This window comes from Biomphalaria glabrata, chromosome 16 (genome assembly GCF_947242115.1).
Source record: "Biomphalaria glabrata chromosome 16, xgBioGlab47.1, whole genome shotgun sequence".
In the NCBI taxonomy this organism is placed as follows: domain Eukaryota; kingdom Metazoa; phylum Mollusca; class Gastropoda; family Planorbidae; genus Biomphalaria; species Biomphalaria glabrata.
In genome coordinates this window covers 12707610-12727681 of record NC_074726.1, presented here as the reverse complement: position 1 = coordinate 12727681, position 20072 = coordinate 12707610, and the positions used below count along the sequence as shown (strand labels likewise).

General features: G+C 34.8%; 2 protein-coding genes across 8 annotated transcripts in view; one reads left to right on the top strand and one right to left on the bottom strand.

The window, feature by feature from the left end:
* The first annotated feature begins 995 nt into the window (after window positions 1-995).
* LOC106070900 (death-associated protein 1-like) lies at window positions 996-7674 on the top strand. The gene is made up of 4 exons (XM_013230887.2): window positions 996-1188; window positions 4682-4784; window positions 5491-5548; window positions 6744-7674. Exons 1-4 carry the CDS (start codon window positions 1140-1142, stop codon window positions 6858-6860), a joined length of 327 nt encoding a protein of 108 aa, XP_013086341.1. The 5' UTR covers window positions 996-1139; the 3' UTR covers window positions 6861-7674.
* Window positions 7675-8939: 1265 nt separating this feature from the next.
* LOC106070898 (uncharacterized) overlaps window positions 8940-20072 on the bottom strand; it is a 104080-nt gene continuing 92947 nt past the window's right edge. For all 7 annotated transcript variants that reach the window (XM_013230883.2, XM_056013548.1, XM_056013549.1 and 4 more), the window contains 8 exons: window positions 19259-19411; window positions 17755-17890; window positions 16331-16478; window positions 15173-15328; window positions 14451-14681; window positions 11384-11594; window positions 10775-10956; window positions 8940-10564 (listed from right to left, as the gene is read on the bottom strand). In XM_013230883.2, the coding sequence (XP_013086337.2) occupies window positions 10316-10564; window positions 10775-10956; window positions 11384-11594; window positions 14451-14681; window positions 15173-15328; window positions 16331-16478; window positions 17755-17890; window positions 19259-19411 (1466 nt within the window). In that variant the 3' untranslated portion in view covers window positions 8940-10315. The remainder of the gene's footprint in view (window positions 10565-10774; window positions 10957-11383; window positions 11595-14450; window positions 14682-15172; window positions 15329-16330; window positions 16479-17754; window positions 17891-19258; window positions 19412-20072) is intronic.

Below are 20072 nucleotides of genomic sequence, written 5' to 3'. Positions count from 1 at the left end.
TCTATATAGCTGCCTCATTCCCTTTGCTTGAATCTCGGCGAGGTTTATACCAGACACAGTAAAAAAAAAGTTTACCTCCATGCTGTCCGATCTTGCACGATTTCCTTTCATATTCTTTAATTGTTGCTTGTCCTCAGATCTCGTTTGCAGACATCTCTGTGGGTCAGTCTTTGGTGTCCCTTATTGAGTATGACCGGCGCCTTCGTCACGGTATGACTCCCTCAACAATCACGGCACTTAAGAGTAGGTCTATATATGTTCTTTGGAGTTCTTCCATTTGGCATGCGGGGATGGCCAGAGAACAGGAGCAAAGATTGTTCACCTGCAAAAAACAAAAGGCAGACCACGAATACGGTGGCTAGATGACTGGTTAGATGACGTAGTGGCAGATCTACAACAGCTGAAAGTCCGGGCATGGAGACGTAAAGCACATGATAGATCAGAATGGAGAGATGTGCTAAAGCAAGCCAGGGCTCTCCATGGGTTGTAGCACCACTGGGATGGATGACGGCATGCGGGGACGTGTCTCTGTTAAAAGAGAATATACTGTGTGTACTGGCCAATTGCACATCTTGATTGGTTGACACGATCTCCTCAGGAGATGCTCATTATTATATGTGTCTCAGGCAATATAAATGAAATCTTAAATCTTTGCTCTTGATACATATATGTTGACCAGCTCTCACTACCTTAGAGAAACGTTCTCACTATGCAGGCGTTGTACACTAAACATTGCCGTGGTCTGTTTGGGATTTTCTTATCTAATCTTATAAAATACAGACGTTACTTACACAGACAATATTAGAAAGTTTTAATGATGTCGATTAAAAGTAGGCCTACTTTGTGTGCCAGAAGATAACAGACATTTTTTATCCTTTATTTAAAAAATTATTTTAAACATTAAAACTCTGATTTCCTTGGCACAAAAATAACTATAAGAATATTATCTCCACGCCTTTGTTTAGTTTTTTTTTGTTTGCGAACTTTAATCATCTGGGTTTTTTTATTTGAACCAACTGTAAACATTGCAGACATTACTTTTTATTATCTGAATATTGATATATTCTGAAGCTTTTAGACTTTCTATATACTTGCATCTTGTTTGAGCAATTGTTTTTAAACTATTTAAAGCAATAACAATGTCCGAAGAATCAACAGTAGATCTTAAGGCAGGGCATCCTCCTGCAAGTATGTACATCACTATATCTAGAGACACTAGAGTAATCTAGACTCTTTAATTAAATACTTAGTTAGACCTAGGCTAGTCACGCCTAGTAGTGGAGTAGTGGGCAAGTGTTCCTAGACTCTAGGCCTAAGTAAGAAGCTAAGTGGGCCTAGACTCTAGACTAGGCCCTACCCTACGGGCTACTGCTAGTGTTAGATTAGAATTATTAGATATTTAACATTCTGTTTGTTACAGTTTGTAGATCTAGTAGGAACAAATTGAAGTTCAGCAACAATTTATTAGACCTGCCTAGTCACACTAGTGTGACCTGCTGTGTGTATAGTCTATAGCGTAGTATAGACTATAGTCACTATCCGTCTATAGAGTATAGAGAGTCAGCCAGTCCAGTGCTCCAGTACTGCCAGTAGAGATCATCATCAAACTCCATTTGAGTGAGGGCTTGAGAGGCTCTCTCTTGCAAAAGCCCTGGACAGAAACACTGCTGTCTTACGTAGTGTACATAACATAGATGATAGTCTTCATCAAAATTCATGTCATCATACAGGTCGAGAATTTCGTGACAGAGATAGCAAGTCTGGGGGAGTCAAAATGAATATAAGACACTGTTTCCTCTTCTTCCCCGCAGCAGCACACTACACAGTGAATCAAAACTTGGCCATAGCTATGAGAAGTATGAGTATGAGCCAACAGGACAATGATGTCACAATGGCCTGTCCTGCACTGTGCTTTAACTAGTTTAACAGCCTCCACCACTGAGAAGTGCGGTCAGGGCGCCGCCAGCAGATATATCTAGATAGTTTAGTCACTAGTGTCTGTATGTGATTTTGTGACAACACAAATCAAGTCTTACTAATCACTTAGATCTACTAAACCTAATAATAGATTTTAATAGTCTGAGTGACTCTCTGACATTGATTAAGTGATTGTGAACTAGAATCTAGGTCCATTCTAAGTGCCATACTTCCCACTAAGTTCCCACCCCTCTTTTTTTTCCTGCCAGGATCTTAACTCTATTTCTAGATTTTAGAGTAAAAGTAAAGCTGCCTTATCGAGTCTCTCTCTCCCCCCCCCCCCCTCCAGTTTAGTCTCCCACATAGAATCACACATTTTTTCAATCAAAGCGTCTTTATTTTGATGGCTGTTACAGAAATACTTCATGGTAGTATGGTGCACATTCCATTTTTCTATTTTTAACTCAGTTATTAAATTGTATTCCTATATATAATATTATATGCAAGGTCGAATTTACTTGGCGATAAAGTGCTCTGATATTAAGAGGTTTGAAAGAGTCTCCTACACATGAATGAGAGTGCTTCTGGTGCTAAAATTATTGTAAAGCACATGTTGCATCAGCTGGGCAAAACCTAGAATCTACATAGATCTTTTTGGCTTTATGATTGAAAAGGGAACACATGTATGTCACTTGCCTTGCAATCCTTTTTTTGAATATTTTTTTAGTGAGAATGGTTTGCTTGCAGCACCATGAAAAGTCTGTAAAAGTTATTTCGGTCATAAAAGCCCAGGAAATTGTAAAAGAAATTGTGCTTGAAAGAAAATATGGTAATAGGTTTAATCCCCCCCTCCCGAAAAGCCATTATTTAGTATGCAAACGTCAAAGTCATTCTCAACTTATTTTTTGCTTTATCTCTCCTCCTTTTAGCATGAAGTCTTGCAGTCCAATCCACCTCCAGGACTTCCAATAGTTTGCAGGTCCAAAACTTTATAGGTCTAGGCCTTCATTCCAAGTTAATGCAAGATCTAGATTTAGCACTAGAAAGAACTGTAGTTTTCTTTTTTTAGTCTGTTACCCATCATTTTGTCTAAAGAAATTTTTGGGCGGGGGGGGTGAGAGCTTAATACAGCTTTTAAAATATCTTATTTTTAAAATAAGTCATTGATAACTTTTCTGGATCTATTAAGTGTTACCCAGTATTAAAATGAAGTGTATATTTATTTAGCACTGTCTACAAATACAGTTCAAAACACAAAAGTAGACCTATATATTACAGGCTCTGTTAATGGGGAGGATTTAAGCACAGTTACTAAAAATGCCTCAAATACACACCATGTCTCTTGTTTTATAAGATACACCAAGAATTTAATATACATTAGAAGGCATCTCTAAGAATGTTTCTTATTGAAAAAAAAAACGCAATAGCAACCATTTGTAATGTTCTTTAACAAATCTTGGGAAAAAATGGTTTTTAGAGGTTTTGGGATGACTGTCAAGTTGTTACTTGATTATAAGATAACTTTTGATTATATTTTTTTGTGAACATTCATGGGTGGGATGTTGGCAAGATATTTATGATCTATACATTGAAGTACTAAGAATTGATTTTAAAAATGCTTCATTATCATCATCAAACTCCATTTGAGTGAGGGCTTGAGAGGCTCAAATCCTCTCTTGCAAAAGCCTGGACAGAAAGCCTGCTGTTTTGCGTAGTGCATACATGTCACCATACAGGTAGAGAATTTTGGTTTCCCAGACCTCTCGAGATCAGCAAGTCTGGGGCAGTCTTCTTCCCTGCAGTGGGGAACCGTGAGTCAAAATTTGGCCATAGCCATGAGAGTATTAGCCAACAGCTATAATAGCTTGCTCAGCACACTCAAACCACTTTTCCATTTCTATTTTTTTTTTTATTATAGCAAGAGCATGATGAAAACTCACAGCCTGCTCGTTTGGTGGTGTTAGCCCTCCTTGGTGTGCCACGAGTCTGTGATGATATTGCCAGTCACACCTATGTGACTGTACCCACTGCATTATTACAGGGGTGCCATATCGTTGCTTTATGTTGTGTGAAGCCATGATGACAGTGTCAATATTGGGGGGCCATGTTTCAAGGCTTTTGCAAAACCTGAAGTACAGGTTTTGAGTCTGTGACCACAACAATCTGTTGCCCTCAAATGTCCCTTGCCGAGTTGAGAGTCAATGACTTTTAAGGCTTCACAGACTGCCATGGCCTACGCATCAAAATTGCAAACGCTACAATAATGGTCCAAAGATTTTGACTTAGTCCGACCCAAGAAACTTGATTTAGGCTCCATAGCCTGCTCTACAATTAAAAAATAAAGCATTCAGGTTTATTTAATTTTTTTTTTACAAATCTAACAAAAACAAAATCAAAACTAAAATGTTATTGAACTTTCCTGAGGATCAATATGTGCCCTCTGTTTGGGACTCCTCAACTGACCTCAACTCAACATAAAGAAACTAGAACCAAAGTAGACCTGGAAGATTATAACAAACAAATATTCACATTCAAGTAGATAATAAAATCACTAATATGTATGCATATGAAAATTTGAGGAGAACAATGTATTACTAGAATACTACACTTACTAAAATTTTCAGTTGTTAAGAGCTAATATTGTAGAGTTGCCCCAACGCTATACAAAAGTGTATTTTATATAATATATTGTTTAAAATTTGTAACATTACAACACACACATCATTAATGGATGTTTATATTGTTTTCTTGATTAATTCAACAGCTAAGGTTGGCGGCATGCGTGTGGTGCAGCACAAGAAAGAGGGAGAAAAAAATGAACCCCCTGCAATGACCCCTGAAGAGGAAGCTGAATTCGGCTCATCTAGGTTAGTCATTCACATACTTTTTGGATTGATAACTAATATATTAGAGACTCATTGCAGATGACTAGAGACTACCTATAAAATCCACAGTGTAGTTTAAAGCCAAACGCTTCTTATAGCACCCTCCACATCTTGTCTTGGGGTCTCTCTAGTTGGTCTTAATGAGGCTAAGTGTTGACCTCTTCAATATGCCTAGTGAGGTAAATGATGATGTGACTGATTAATGGACTACTAGAAGCTTATGACTTTTTTTTAAAAGGCAAGATTTCTTTCTTTGTGAATATACTTAGAGGTAGCTCTAATTTTTCTCATATATATATTCTTTGCATTCCTCTGTCAAAGTATGCACAAATCACTCTCTATGAGGTCTTTTTGACATTTCTGAATTGCTTCTTAACTTTTTCATACTTATTAAGCTTCTACCAACAGAATGCATGTTAGTGTTTTTTTTTTCCATCTTTCTCTGTAGGTCACTCAGAGTTTCTCCACAGTCTATACCATTTCCAGCTCTCTTTTCTTGTTTTATTTTTTTCTGCCCACATATTTTACACAACTTAAGCTTGGAACAGAGAAATGAAGTAGTTGAGAAAAGATGATTCATGGCTATTATCAAAATAAAACACAAACAAAAAGTTTTTTTTATATTTAATTGGTTTAGTTAATGTTTAATTAATGCTGATGGACATTTCTGTTTCTGTAATAATTCCAGTCCCCCCAAGACGGACAAGCACCATCAAGCACTTCTAGTATCTGGTGTTGTTACCAAGGTTAGTGTCATTACTTGAAGTATTTTGTAGAAACTCAATTCATAGCACCAAGATGGTGACGTCTCTGTGGCGCTCTACTGGGCCTGATTTTATTGAGGCTTTTTAGCATTAAGCAGACCTAATGGGAATACTGATATGTAAACTAGTTTTTAAAAAGACATGTAATACTTTTTGATTATCATATTGCTATGAGGGAAGTTTCTATCACTAACAGCTTGCTCTATATTGGAATATTTTTTAGCATTCTTTTGAGTGTTCAATAATTAATACAATTGACATAGTTCCGACCATAGTTAAGCCAAGGCATTCATCTCATCGCTTCATGACTGAACGAGGCCATTGCAGTAGCTAGAAAATTTGATTGTATCATGCCCTAATTGATCTCACAGGGCATGTTTCTTTTAGTAGCTTAACAATTTCTCATCTAATTAGTCCATTGACTTTTGTTGTAGGGGGGGCTGTGACCGTTCATATTACCAAGCCCTCCACTTTTCCCTGTCAGCAGTTGTTCTTAGCATTCCATTCTTGTACTTTTTTACTTTGTCCAGCCAGCTTTTTTTTTTTTTAGGACGACCCTTTCTTCGTACTCCCTCTAGTGTACCTGAATGTATGGTTTTTGGCAGTGAGTCATGTCATACAGTATGACTAACCAGCTCAGCTTTAGTCTTTTCACAGTATTGAGAAAATTCTCCTTTTTGACTGGCAAAAAGGAGAAACTCATGTAATGCAATCAAAATGTGAAATGCTATAGGCAGTTTTTGTTCAAAACAAGCCTCACTTAGTCCAGCTATAAACCTGTTCTAAACATTTTGTTTGGTATCTATACAATCACATATGTTGCTTTTGACAAGATCATTCCATCCTACTTGATAGTAACAGCTTTTATTTGAAACAGAACACAATGCACACAAAAAAAGATGTTTACATAATGAGCTCTTGTGACAGTCGAAACTGAATATTTGATCAAGAATTTAGCTGTTTTCAGTCTCATTTTTTAAAAATTTCCATTGAACAAAAAAATTGGACCAAAAATTTAAATAAGATAATTTATCTTTACAATGTAATAGTGAGTTGGTTTTTATTGTTCTGTTGGTCACAGTAACAACTTCCCCATAAAATTCTAAACCTTTAAACTTTTGCAATGAGTCATTCTATTAGTTTTATCATGTCTTACTGTATCGGTACTATACAACAGGGTGACAAGGACTTCACTGTTCAGGCTGTTAAAAGTTTCCATGAAAAACCCCTGCCTCAGCATGACAGCAGACCTCGCCCTTCCCAGATCACCCAAAAAATTCAACAGCCCAAGTGAAAGGGTTCCAGGTTCAACATGAATCGGTTCGACTGAATGGATCCTCCACTGAATCTGAAACCATTTTCATTAATGGGGCAGTTTCTTTGATTCAGATGTTTTCCTTTCAACTAGTGTTAATGCTTTTATTTTGTAATCTTTAACTGTGAATGTGTTGGTGTCATAATATATTTTGTTTGAATCTATACTCAGACACTTCAAAAGCTTGTTTCACATGTTTTTATGTGATTGAGCAATACTTATAAATGTGTTATTGTTATTGTCTTAACGAGGCCAGAAGCTCTATGTTCACCTTTTTTTTTTCTAAGTTGCAAGACCGAAACAATGGAGAAAAATGTTTTTTGTTTCTGTTGAGATAGTTTCTGTTGAAGATTGTGTCTTTTAAAACTCGCTGCATTTGGTGAAGGAACTGTAGTAGTTAGGAATGTTGATTTGTCTCTGCCTTAGCTGATTTTATATGTTGATATATTATATCAATGTTCTTAATGTTTATGTGCATTTAGATTGCTTTTATTTGTAACAAATTTAAAAATGTCAAATTGTTTTTGATAGTTTTGTGTTTTTGATTGAAAATTGAGATCTAAATAAATAATTTTTTCTGAGTCAAAATTAATAAACAACGGTATAAAAAGTAAATGAGTTCAGTTTAAAAAACGTACATACATTACTGACTAGCAAGATAAACTACTGGTACAATTAAATCTATTGCAAAACACAATTACTGTTCTTCACTAGGTGAAGTTTAAAAATATGTATGTATCAATTTACAGCATTATAATGTATTTTGTTTGGTTGATTAAAATGTAAAACCTTATTCTTTTGTTGTTTTGTTTATTTTACCGAGCTCTTATCCAGTTTCTCAGCTTGTCTGGTCGCCTTGTACATATTTATTTCAACCACTTCCCATTCTCGGATCAAGTTGAAACTTTGCACAATTATTTATTGTCAATGACAACACATTAATCAATCAAAAAAAAAAATTAACCAATTAGTTAATCAGTTAGTTGTAATTTTCTTTTTAATATGGAAAGTGTATCTAATCAGTGATGTGTGACCTGTGAAAATAACCTTAATAATGGAGAGAATTATGTTATTTGTAAAAATAATTTAAGTGATTAATAAAACTTATTTTTAAAGCACTTGAATTCATTAGTGGAAAAACATGTAGGTCATTCATAATGGAAGCTCTAGTTGGAATTCAGATGTGAAATATTTTTTTTTCAAATTGCTTTTGAAAAGGCAACACAGAAACCTTCTTCCAGAACACCCCCTCCAAAAGTGATTGGACCCTAGTGCACTGAGCAAGCTATAAGCATGAAAGGTGCATAAAGCATTTAATAAAAAATAAGCATGAAAGTTGTGTTAAACAAAAGCAATTAATAAAAATATTTCCAATCACACACATTTATTATCTATTTGTGATTTATTCAAAATTAATTACATGAATGATTAAAATAATTGATACAATGTCACTTAATATAAGTGAGGTTTTAAAAAAAAATACTTTTTAGATTTAATTTATCTATTTTACTTTCGTCTTTATTACTTCAAAATAAAAATTAGTTTATGGAGATGGAGGTTTTAAAATACTTATAAATCCTTTGAACTAGAGGCAACATTTGATTTATTATCAGTGTATATGCAATAATGTTTTTGTGTGTTTTAAGACAAATCAATATGGAATAAAACTCAAAGCATGTTAAAAGCAAAGATTTCAGGCACTTTATTCATACACCAGAAACAACACACCTTGTAAATATAAAGCAGTACAATCGCTCTACTATTAAAAAAAGATATCAATACTATACAATATTTCTTTCATCTTGTAAAACGTATCTTATCAATACTATAAAGTATTTCTTTCATTTTGTATAACTTTTACTGGTAGCCATTGACCAAATAAGGCAGCACACATTTTTAGATTTTTTGAATTCATTTGTGTTTTAATTAAAATAATAAAGCTGCCTTCTCTAATAACAGAAATGTATGATTAATTCTTACATAACTGTACACTATATGAAACATTATCTTATGAAATAATTTAATACATTTTTTAAAAAAGATGTGTTAAAAGATGTGTCTTAAAAATTTGCTATACATTTTAGAATTAAAAGTTAAAATTTTCTAGTAAAAATAAAAATAGAAAAAATTGTGGGACACTGAGAATTGAGACATTAACTTAGCAAGAGCTACAAAAAGAATAAATGTATATCACAATGTCATCTAATAATGAAACTAAAAATCAGATCTCATAAGCAGAAGATAAAAAGTCTATTTGAAAAATAATTGTTTACAATAACAAAATAGCATTCTGAGATTACTAATGATGTCCAGACATGTACACAGTAACAAATAGTGTAGAGAAAATAATATATACATTTACACATAATGCAGATCCTAAAGTTGCAAATAATATGTCACAATTCAAAGATTGAAATTCAAATGAGTTCCTATAACAACAAATTTTAGAAATAGCACCATTGGTTGAAAAACAAAAACTTTAATGGACAACACTTAGAATAAAACATTCACCCACCATTTTCAAAACATTTAAGAAAAACAATCTCTTTGGAAATCATCGACATTTCAAAATATTTGCTGGGTCAGTTTAAGGATCCTGTTTATCTGAACCTAGTTCTAAAATAAATTGCAGATTTGAAATTTAAATACAAATTAAGGGTCAAGTCTTCATAAATAATTTAGAGGTAACATCTTGGTATGTTTTGATTTACATTTATTTTAAAAGCAGATGTCCAGTATATCCTAATTGAGAAGGAAAAATATAAATGTTTCGTTTTTTTTTTTAAGAGTAAGCTGAAAACATGGGAGCTATTAGTCAAATGTATTATTCAAATGTATAAACATCTCACTGTGCTTTCACTTTACCTTGAATACACACACATACACAAATATTTATGTAGATATAAGATAAAAAGCTAGTTGCTGTTACACACACTTTAAAACACTATGTGAAGACCACCAAAAAAAAATAAAAAAATCAGACATCCCCAACAGAAAAGTCATAATGTTGATCAATGAGAGAGCAGTAACATTCACTCCGATATAATTGTACATATGATTAAAAGCATGACAATGTATACAATTGCTAAAATAATTTATTAAATTACTATACCAAAATCAGTATATAAGTGTATATTTATAATATTCCAAGTAAATTTATACATTTATTTATTACAAATTTTGTTCAGAAATTTGTAAATATTACAAAATTGACAAATCTTCAGTTTTAAAAATAACTTTACATGGCTCAAACTATAGCCTACCTATGTTTGAGTTATTGTATGTCTGTTGTACAATATTTTCACTTTTTATTCAAACTAGGATAGCATTAATGAGTTTCTCTTACCGAAGGCTGAAGAATTATTATATGTTATTTGTTTCAATGTTCTTAGTGTCTAGGAGTTGTTATTGGCTACTATTGTAGTAATAGTGATTTAGGCCAGGACCTGGCGCTTGACCTTAGAGCGAACAACCTGAAGCATGATTAGCTTCCTGGCACCGAATTTGTCACCGAGGGCAACAATGGTTCCCTTGTCTTGGCTCATGGTAATGTAGAAGACATCCACGCCAGCATTAAAGGCACAGATTTCCTGGCCAGACTTAAGGCGCCACAACCGGATAGTTCCATCTCTGGATCCAGACACCACAATTTCATTGTCAGAGGAAATGCAGGCACACCATACCTAGTAAAAGCAAGATGTTACAGATAATAAATAAATATAAATAACTTTTTCAGTTGTTATCAGAAAAAGTTTTATTTGGTATTGAATTAAAGGGGAAAGCATGTTCTTTTTATATAAGACAAAGTAATGTTAATAAAATCAAACATTAATTTTATTTAATAAATTCAAATCAATGATGGAAACATCAATTAGGAGAGAAAGAGTTAATACCTCGTCATTGTGTCCAGACAATGTATTCATGTGTCTCTCAGTTTCCAGGTCAAAGACTTTCAGGGTTCCATCAGCAGAAGCAGACACCAAGTATTTATTGTCCTGTGATCTGGCCACAGCCTTCACCTCACGTGTGTGTGCATGTTTACCATTGTTTGAAAACAGCTGACGTATGGGCTGACCTAATTACACAAGTTAAAACATTAAATCTGACTATTTAAAGAAAAATAATATTAAGTTTTATCTTATCTTTTCAATTCAGGCACTACTGTAAAAAAGAAGATGATTACATCCCACAATAATAAGCATACCGGTAAAATATCTTTAGAAACAATTATTAGATAAAAATAATTTAATTAATTAATAATCTTACAAAATACAGATAATAAAACTAATTAAGTTTAAAAAAAAGACATGAAGAAAAAACTATTAATCTAAAATAGAAATGAATATGAACTTTTTATTAATAAAGTTATCAAAACATAGATGCCATACAATTTACTATGCGTTTTTTTCAAGTTAATGATACAATAACTTTTGAATTTCTTTATTAGCAAATTTAAATGTATTAGATAAAACTACAGTTCAAAATAGTGTTGTGTTTCTTACCCGTGCGTAGACTCCAAACCACCAAATCTCCATTTCTCAATCCAGTAACAGCTTCATCATGGGGCAGGATGGCAGTACATTCAGGAGTTGCATTGAGGCGGAGAATGTTGGGATCGGAAATGTTGTAAGAGGTCAAGGTCATGTCAAAGATGACAAATTCTGCATAGTTATCAAATGTGTTGTTGAAGCCAGCTACCACATATCTATCATTCTGAAAAAGTGAGTCACATATTTTATGCTTATGAGTATGTATATATTGTAATAACTTAAGTGAGGCAACTCAACGAGGACATAGACGTTTATTTACATAGAGACATGACACACACAAAGGGCATCTGCCTTGAGTACAGCATCTCCATATTGGCTCTCTACTTGGGCGGAAATCGTTAGTCTCTGTCAACATCCGACTTGTTTGGTCACTGATAGTGCGCACCTTCTTTCTGCACTATCTTGGATGGCGGTGCGCATGGCAAAGTCATAACATTGCCCCCGTCTTAGCACTTTTCGTCCCGAAAAGAAACACTGCAGCTGAGGTTTGACAGTTCAGGTGGAGGTCGATCAGTGGGAACCACAGACGGTAGGGTGTCTGTTGCCCACAAAGCCATCTGCACAGTTTTCCGCGGCCGTCGCTTTCTCTTCTTCCAGTTGGCCAGTCTATGCTTGAGACGATATCGTGGTCGCTGCTTCGACTTAATGACGGTAGTCTCTGATGCCAGCCACTTAGCACAAATGGAGGTTGTGGCGATCACTGTAGATTCCAGGGTTGTTGTTCCAAGACGCTGAGTCAGCGGACCTTTTCCATGGATGTCTCGTGACACAGTTGTAGGCCCACTGGTAGCCATGGTTTCAGGCACATAGTCTTTCTCAGCCTCATCTGTAAGGTATGCCCATGAAGCATCCTTGTAATGTTCATCCACAGCTACATCAGGTTTCGCTGGAATTAATTCACAACCGTTCAGGTCACTCTCACTGATGTGAGCAGAAGTACACATTTCTGTCAAGTTCAGATCTTGTAGCTGGGTTTCTTGGCATGGGCACTGTTCCCACAGGACGCCACATATACAGTTCAAGTCAATCGCCTGGATGCAGCTGCCTAGCATCGAGTTCTTTCTTATGCAGCTGCCAAAGTCCAATTCGTTGTTTCTGTCTCGGCCATTGTTGGGGCCTGTATTCGTAACTTTACTCGACGACATCCAAAGCAAGGAATCAGAAACGGTCTTGAGGCTTTCATGGCTTGAGTTCTTATGAAAGGTACTGACAGATAAACAGAGGTCTTTAAGGTCCACAGCCGCCAGCTTGGACGCAGACCCAACGTTGTCTTGATCTGTCCGGCCCGTTGCAGGTATACCAGGAACAAAAGTTTCAGGCTCATAACAGACTTCTCTTGTTTCTTCATTTGTTTCTTTCCTTTCGATTTGAAACATACCGTTCAGATCGTCGCAGCAATCGTCGTCACATTTCTCGCCTTGAAATTCACCCGCGACAGACTTGCCCACAATACAGTCACAGACGGCGCTCCAATCCCCAGCGCCTCCATCACCACTGTTTGTGCAGCCACAGTCCTGACCAGGCAACTGCTCCTTCCCTAACGAGTTTATTCCTCCTTTTGCTTGCGACACAATTTTATCACTTTGGTCTATTTGGCCTTCTACTTGTAATACACTTTTATCAACTTTGTTCAACATTATGTTCCTGCTCATGTTTCCCATCTTGTTCCCAATCATGTTCAGTTGTTCATCAAATGCATCCACAAAGTCCTGGATCTTGCCCATTACATCAACAATCCCAGGCTCAATTTCAAATTGATAGGTCTCCGGATCTTCCTCTTCATCGATCAGAGCTTGCCGCAGATGAGCCATGAGCGTTTACCTGCTACCGACAGGTTTTAAACCTTGGTCTTGAAGCTCTTGTCTTAGCTCTTTAATTAAGAGCCGATGTAATAGCTTCAGCGATGCCATAGAGATCTAATCCTACCTCCTCTCGTTGAGTTGCCTATAAATCCCACATCTGAGACCAATTGTAATAACTTAAGTGAGGCAACTCAACGAGGACATAGACGTTTATTTACATAGAGACATGACACACACAAAGGGCATCTGCCTTGAGTACAGCATCTCCATATTGGCTCTCTACTTGGGCGGAAATCGTTAGTCTCTAATGTCAACATCCGACTTGTTTGGTCACTGATAGTGCGCACCTTCTTTCTGCACTATCTTGGATGGCGGTGCACATGGCAAAGTCATAACAATATGTACCAAATTATGTTTACAGAGTTTTGTAAGAGTTCTCTTTTTGCTTCTTTCAGAAGCAGTTGCAACCATCTGAACAAGCATTTAAAGCCTATCATGGGGGACCACTATTTATTTCACTGTCATCTTTGGAGCTCACCAAAAAATATTTTCTTTGGCATGTTGTCTTCTGCAATACAAGATATGTTCCTACACAAAAACCCAGTTGTATAACAAAAAGCATTATCAGTTTACAGTCCATATTGGAATTCATAAGAGATGTGCCATTTGACTCTATGTTGTCCTTATAAGCAAAGTATTCTTTACACAGATGCCCATACTTTTTGTGGGCCACACTGCAGATTCCACCCCACTGACACTTCTGCCCACACAACATAATAAAGCTACACAGGCTCGTTCCAATGGACTCCATTTGATGCTGTTGAAAATATAGCCCCTAGGCTAAAAAAGGTAGGGCATCACTGGTCAACTACATTATGAAAATCACTATTTACACTCATTTGTGAGGTCAAGTAGATCCCATATTGAAGGAATTCTGTAACATTTGTTTCTTAGATTAATAGACATTCATTTGTCTTCCAAAAATTTCATATAGAAACATACAAGTAGTTTTTTTTTAAATAAATTATTTAAATCAGTGGATATTAAACTTAAAGTTTTCATAACCTACTTTAAAAGCCATTTCGAAATAAAGCTTGTTGCTTAAATTTATCAAATATGGTCATATTTTAAAACTATAGCCCATTTAGTGACATAAAAACACTCAAATTCAAAAGCCCATAAATGTATGACACATGACATAAAGACAGAATACAAACCTGTGATAAGCTAATGTAGCTGATGTAGTCATTGTTGCCTACAGGAGCATCATATCTCATTTCTTTGATTGCCTGGTTACCCATCAAATCCCAGACAACAATGTTGGTGCCACCTCCAAATTTGTCAGAGCGGCCAAAGACAACTTTATCATTATCACTCATAACAGTAAGTGCAGAGCAGGTTTCTTGCTGAGCCATTTCTAGAGGACGTCCTGAGGCAAAGTCCCAGATCTAGTAAAAAAAGAATAGAATTGAAGAGTCTAACATAAATACTAACAAATTTTTAACCTAGATTTATAACATAATGGTACTTTCATTAAATATATTCAGTCTAGAATGTACAATCAAATTCTGGAGCTCATTAATTCAAAAAAAGAGAAAGAAGATTGTTTAAACTATAATATGATATGAGTTCTCTATCACTTTACCATTCTCTTTAACAAAAAGTCAACAATAGAATGGGCTAAGTAGCCCGCATTTTTTAACATTTGTATAGTGTAGACACCACAAATCATTTGTAGATAGAAACAATTGTAAGCATTAGTTTGACTTTTACTAAGTATAGATTCAACATTTATCTAGAAAACACTTTTCAAATTTGGCTTCAGTTTTACAAATCAATTGCTTTTATTAAAATTTAAATAACAAAAGGAGTTTTTTAAAATTAATAACCAGTTAACATGTTCTAGTAAAGAAACACAATACAATGGAAATTATCTTACTTGGAATTGATAATTGTGGACCCCTTTAGGTGTAGAATATTGATTGATTTCTAGGTCAGTGTTAATGGCACCAACTAATAATTTATCATTGCACACAAGATGAAGGTTGGTGGAGCCTACAGTTTCTCCATGCATTATTCTCAGGAGCTCTCCTGTCTGGAAAACAGCAGATTAATAATCATCATTTAGATAAATAACAAGTATCAAGTATGCAAATACCTGTGAGCAGTGCTGGATTTACCTATAGGCAACATAAGCTATGGCTTAGGGCCTCCACTTGCTAGGAGGCCCCCAGCAGAGATAGTTGCAATCATTTAGAAGAGAGAGAAAAGAAAATGGGCCTTATTTTTATTACAAGGAGCCATACATCTCAAAAAGGTAATGACCTTATCAAGTCTAAATCTGTTCCTGCCTGTGAGACTAGATCTATATCATCATAATGAATATAACATCATAATTTGACATTCTTCTGTATTAAACTAACAAATAAAGATTCTACATTACTAGTGAACATTTTATCAAAAGCTTATTGTAATTTAATGTATGCGTTTTGAGAATTAAAGGTTGAAGCATTTACATTCTTCAGCCATAAAAAAAGGATAAAATTTACACAATAAACTCAATAATATTGGAGTATTTCATCAGCAATTAAATTCTGGACTACTGGGTGCCAATATATTTATGTTATATCAGAATATTACCAATTACATCATGATAATTTACCTTAACCACTTAAAGTGTTCAAACTGGTCATTTTATTTGATAAGTAAAGTTTATATTTCCATTTGATACCTAGCAGTTTTAGGGGCATCAACTCTGTTTATATGAGATCTGGTTGATGAGGGTAGCCAGCACTAAGACAAATCCACCTTTACTTTCCCCACCATACCAAAGTTGACCCAAGTAGACTCCAGAATACAAAATCTCAATCTTTATTGGGACTCCAGCGTACGCTGGTTAGGAAGTCAAGTAATTTACCATTTCATAATCATTACCCTCATTACCTTTGATACCAGTCACAATATCTGAAAGCTAAAGAAGAGTTGCTTGTTCATGCCTTTAGCATTCTTTTGCTAATTATGCTTCTATTATTCTAATACTGGTTGTTATCTTTCTTTCATTTTTATCCATGGAAAAAACAAAAGATAAACAACTTACTGACATATTCCAGACTTGAGGTGGACCCAGACTGGAGCCTGTGACAACACTGTGTCCATCCCCAGTCATAAGACAACAATCTACACGGATCTCTTCGCCCATTGCACCTGGAGTGACTATTACATTAGACAAGCTTCCAGCAGCATATCTAGAGGAGTAAATGAAATATAATGAAGCTCTTCCCCAACAAGAAACCTCTGATGTTTTTACAGATAAAAAAGTCAAATACTAATGTGTACAAAAATGAATGCAGTAACAGTTTAGAGAATTACATTGTACGTTGTTCAAGTTCATAATAAACAGAGAAGTATATAAGTACCAAACAATAAAAACATAAAAAATAATTAAAAAAAACAACAAAGCTTACATTATGTGTAGTATCAATTAGTTTGGATCAGCCATGTAATTTAATTTTTAATAGATCTTGACTAATAATATAAATCTGTGCGATTAGAAATATTTTTACCAATTGTTTTTTGTTGAGTGCAATTTTATGCTGTTAGCTTTCTCAATACACTTTGTTCCTATCACTTGTCTGGACCAATTGGAAAGGGGTAGGGGGAGAAAGAAGGGTGTATTCAGGTGATTGCTTTTTAAGTGTATTTATATAAAATAAAAGATGAATGACCTGAATTCAAACTCAAGGGCTAAAGCCTCCTGAAGACAATACACTAACCACTATGCCAGCGAATTGCTAATGAAAATAGAAAGTTTTATAGTTATCAAACTTTAAAGTGGCGACCTATAAAACTAATTCAACTTATGCCACCACATCAGTCAAGTACAATTTCTTTCCCTTGTTTGAGATACCAAACATAATAATTAATTACCAATAGTTAATTAACTAACTGGTTAATTTTTTGAATTGATTCTTGTTTTGTCAGGTAAAAGAAATATTTGTGCAAAATTGCAGCTTAATCCGAAAATTGGGTGTGGGAGAAATAACGTGTACAAACTTTTTACAAGACAGATATTCAGACTGAATGAGTTGATATAATCTTTGTAAAAACATAAGGAAAGAAAAAAAACAACAAATGTATAATATTATCTAACTAATTTTTAGATATAAACACCTAACAGGAACTATTAACACGATAAAAACTAAAAGAACTCAAACATGTATTAGATTAATAATTACATTACAGTTTTCAGCAAGTCAACACTAACACTAAATACAACAGTAAGAGTAAGTTCCTAACTGAATACAATGTTAAAATAAAAACAGTGCAAAGTTAAATGATATTCAATTGCACTTATACAAATCTACAACACTAGGCACCACAGTGAACATTAGTTTAAACACCGACAGTTAGTATTTAACATTAAATATAAAAGTAAATATCCATTTATGTTCAATAATGAAATATTGTACTAATTCAAAACATGACTGTTTCCTTCTGGCCAAATATGTTAAGTGTACCTACCCCATGGCAGCTTGCTGTCCACCGACATTTCGTATTGTTTTCACTGTGTAATTATAGTTGGAAGACATTGTAGATGTGGAGTAGCCGCCACCACCACCAGAGGTCAATGTGTTACCTTGGTAGCCAGAATGTACACCTGTATGAGAAAACAAGTATTAGTGAATACAATTAATTATAGCTTTTATATAGCGCTACTTTCACACTTATAGCATGCTCAGAGCGCTATGGTCCAATCTCATTTTTAAATGACTGTGGAGCCCTATTTTGCTTCCAAAGATTTTAGTTTCACACAAATTAACAGGGTCCTGGTTAAGTGAAACTAATGATATGTTTATCAACTATGATGTAATTAATAAAGTATATACAGCAGGAAATTTTAAGACTGAAGGAATAAAAACACAAAATAGTAACTTGGAATGTACTTATCAATATATTATACCAGGGGGTGCAAAAGTAGGTATTGTTGTTGACCTCCTTCAGTCATAGAATGACTATGGTTCATCTCGTTGGACGATTTTTTATGTGACTGTGGAGTCCTATTTTGAACAGACACTCCTGTCCACATATAATGCAGGTTAACCCTTTCAGGTTCAATGTCCCACCCAGTGGGCCATAATAATTAGGATCGAATTTAAGTTGAATATCAAACTTTTTGTTCCAATTCCTAAATTTTAAATTACTATTTTATACAGCAGAAAGCAAATGATAATCATGAAATTATCCTAAAAAATAAATAAAATAGCTTGACCAAGATCGTTTTTCACAGCATCAGAGGCGGTGCAGGGGGGGGGAATATAATCATAGACTAAACAAAAGACAGCATTTCATAGCTATCTTTCCAAACAGAAAGACTAAAGATTGCAGTTTTTGCAGTAACAGAAAAACACCTGGCAGTGAGTGTAAGACAATATTCTATTGTGAAACCTACAATGTTGGTCAGCTACGTCACCCTGGATAGCACCCTCGCGAGTGCTTCAAAAAGTATCATACACTAATAAATATTTAGAACATTTTTCATTTCATTACATACAAATTAACTGGATGTCGGTTTTATTTGATTTTTCTACTTTCTTGTAAAATACTATGAATCAGCTAGAATGTAATTCAGACATTGCTGCCAACTCCTAAAAAAATAATAAAGACTGGCAAAGGTTAAGGTGGCTTTCACTTTGGAGGTAGAGGAGCCGACCATTTTTAGTATGGCATGCTTTTCTTCCAGCGCTGAGACCCATGTTTTTTCACTGTCCAAAACATTCTTGGTCATAGTCTCTCTCCAACTAGTGCGGTCTAGGGCTAAGTCTTCCAAATGGTCAGTATCGATGTTCACTGCTTTGAGGTCCTGTTTTATTACATCCATATAACGGAGGTGGGGGGCGACCAGTTTGTGTTTTCTCTATTTTTATCACTGTACTTTTGCATCCCCCTATATATCATTACATCAATATATTATACATTATGTACTTAGAACATGTATATGAATATGCACTAGTCTTGAGGTACCAACCTGAAGCCACATCATAATCAGCAGTACTGTTTCCTCCTTCAAAGTGGTAAGACTGAAGGGAAGCTGGGGTAATGGCTACATTGCTCTCAGTGTAGCTGGCAGAGGTTGATCCCATCTGGTGGCGGCCCATTCTTGGTGTGCCTATAGCTGTGCCTAGAAAAACACCAGGAAAATAATCTACATGTAGTAAACCATAAGATTTTTTTTATACATGCATCAACTTATATCACTTGTTGGTTGTTATATGCAATGTCACTTTAAACGAAATGAGCAATTTAGAAGGTAAATGAAATAAAAAACATGTCAAATCTGTAACTCTTTAACCACTAGTCAAAGGTATAGAAATTGTTTCAACTATGCCTTTGAGGTAGTTGAAGAGTCAAATGTTAATTCAAACACAGCAAAGCAATTGAAGTCAATAGCATAAGAACTTCCTCTGGTTTCATCCTCTGTTTCTAACAAAGTGTGTCAAGAGTGAAAGTCTACAATGATGTTTATTTATTTAAATTTGAAAATATTCTTACAATTTGTTTAAATAGAATTTGTTCAGAAAATACTTTGTCTATTAACATGAAAGTACTCATGCATCTTTATGTACTTGGATGACCTGTTATATCTATGTCTTTCAGGAGGACTTTAATTGCCATAAAATAAATGGAGTGATTCTAAATCGAATTTCATAACCTTACAAATAAATGAGGATGAATTCTAAAGAATGTTTCATGTTTAGAAAAACAAAACTTTTTAAAATAATAAATAAATGAAGACAAAACATAGTATTAAAAAAAAATAATAAAAAAATGAATGGAATGTC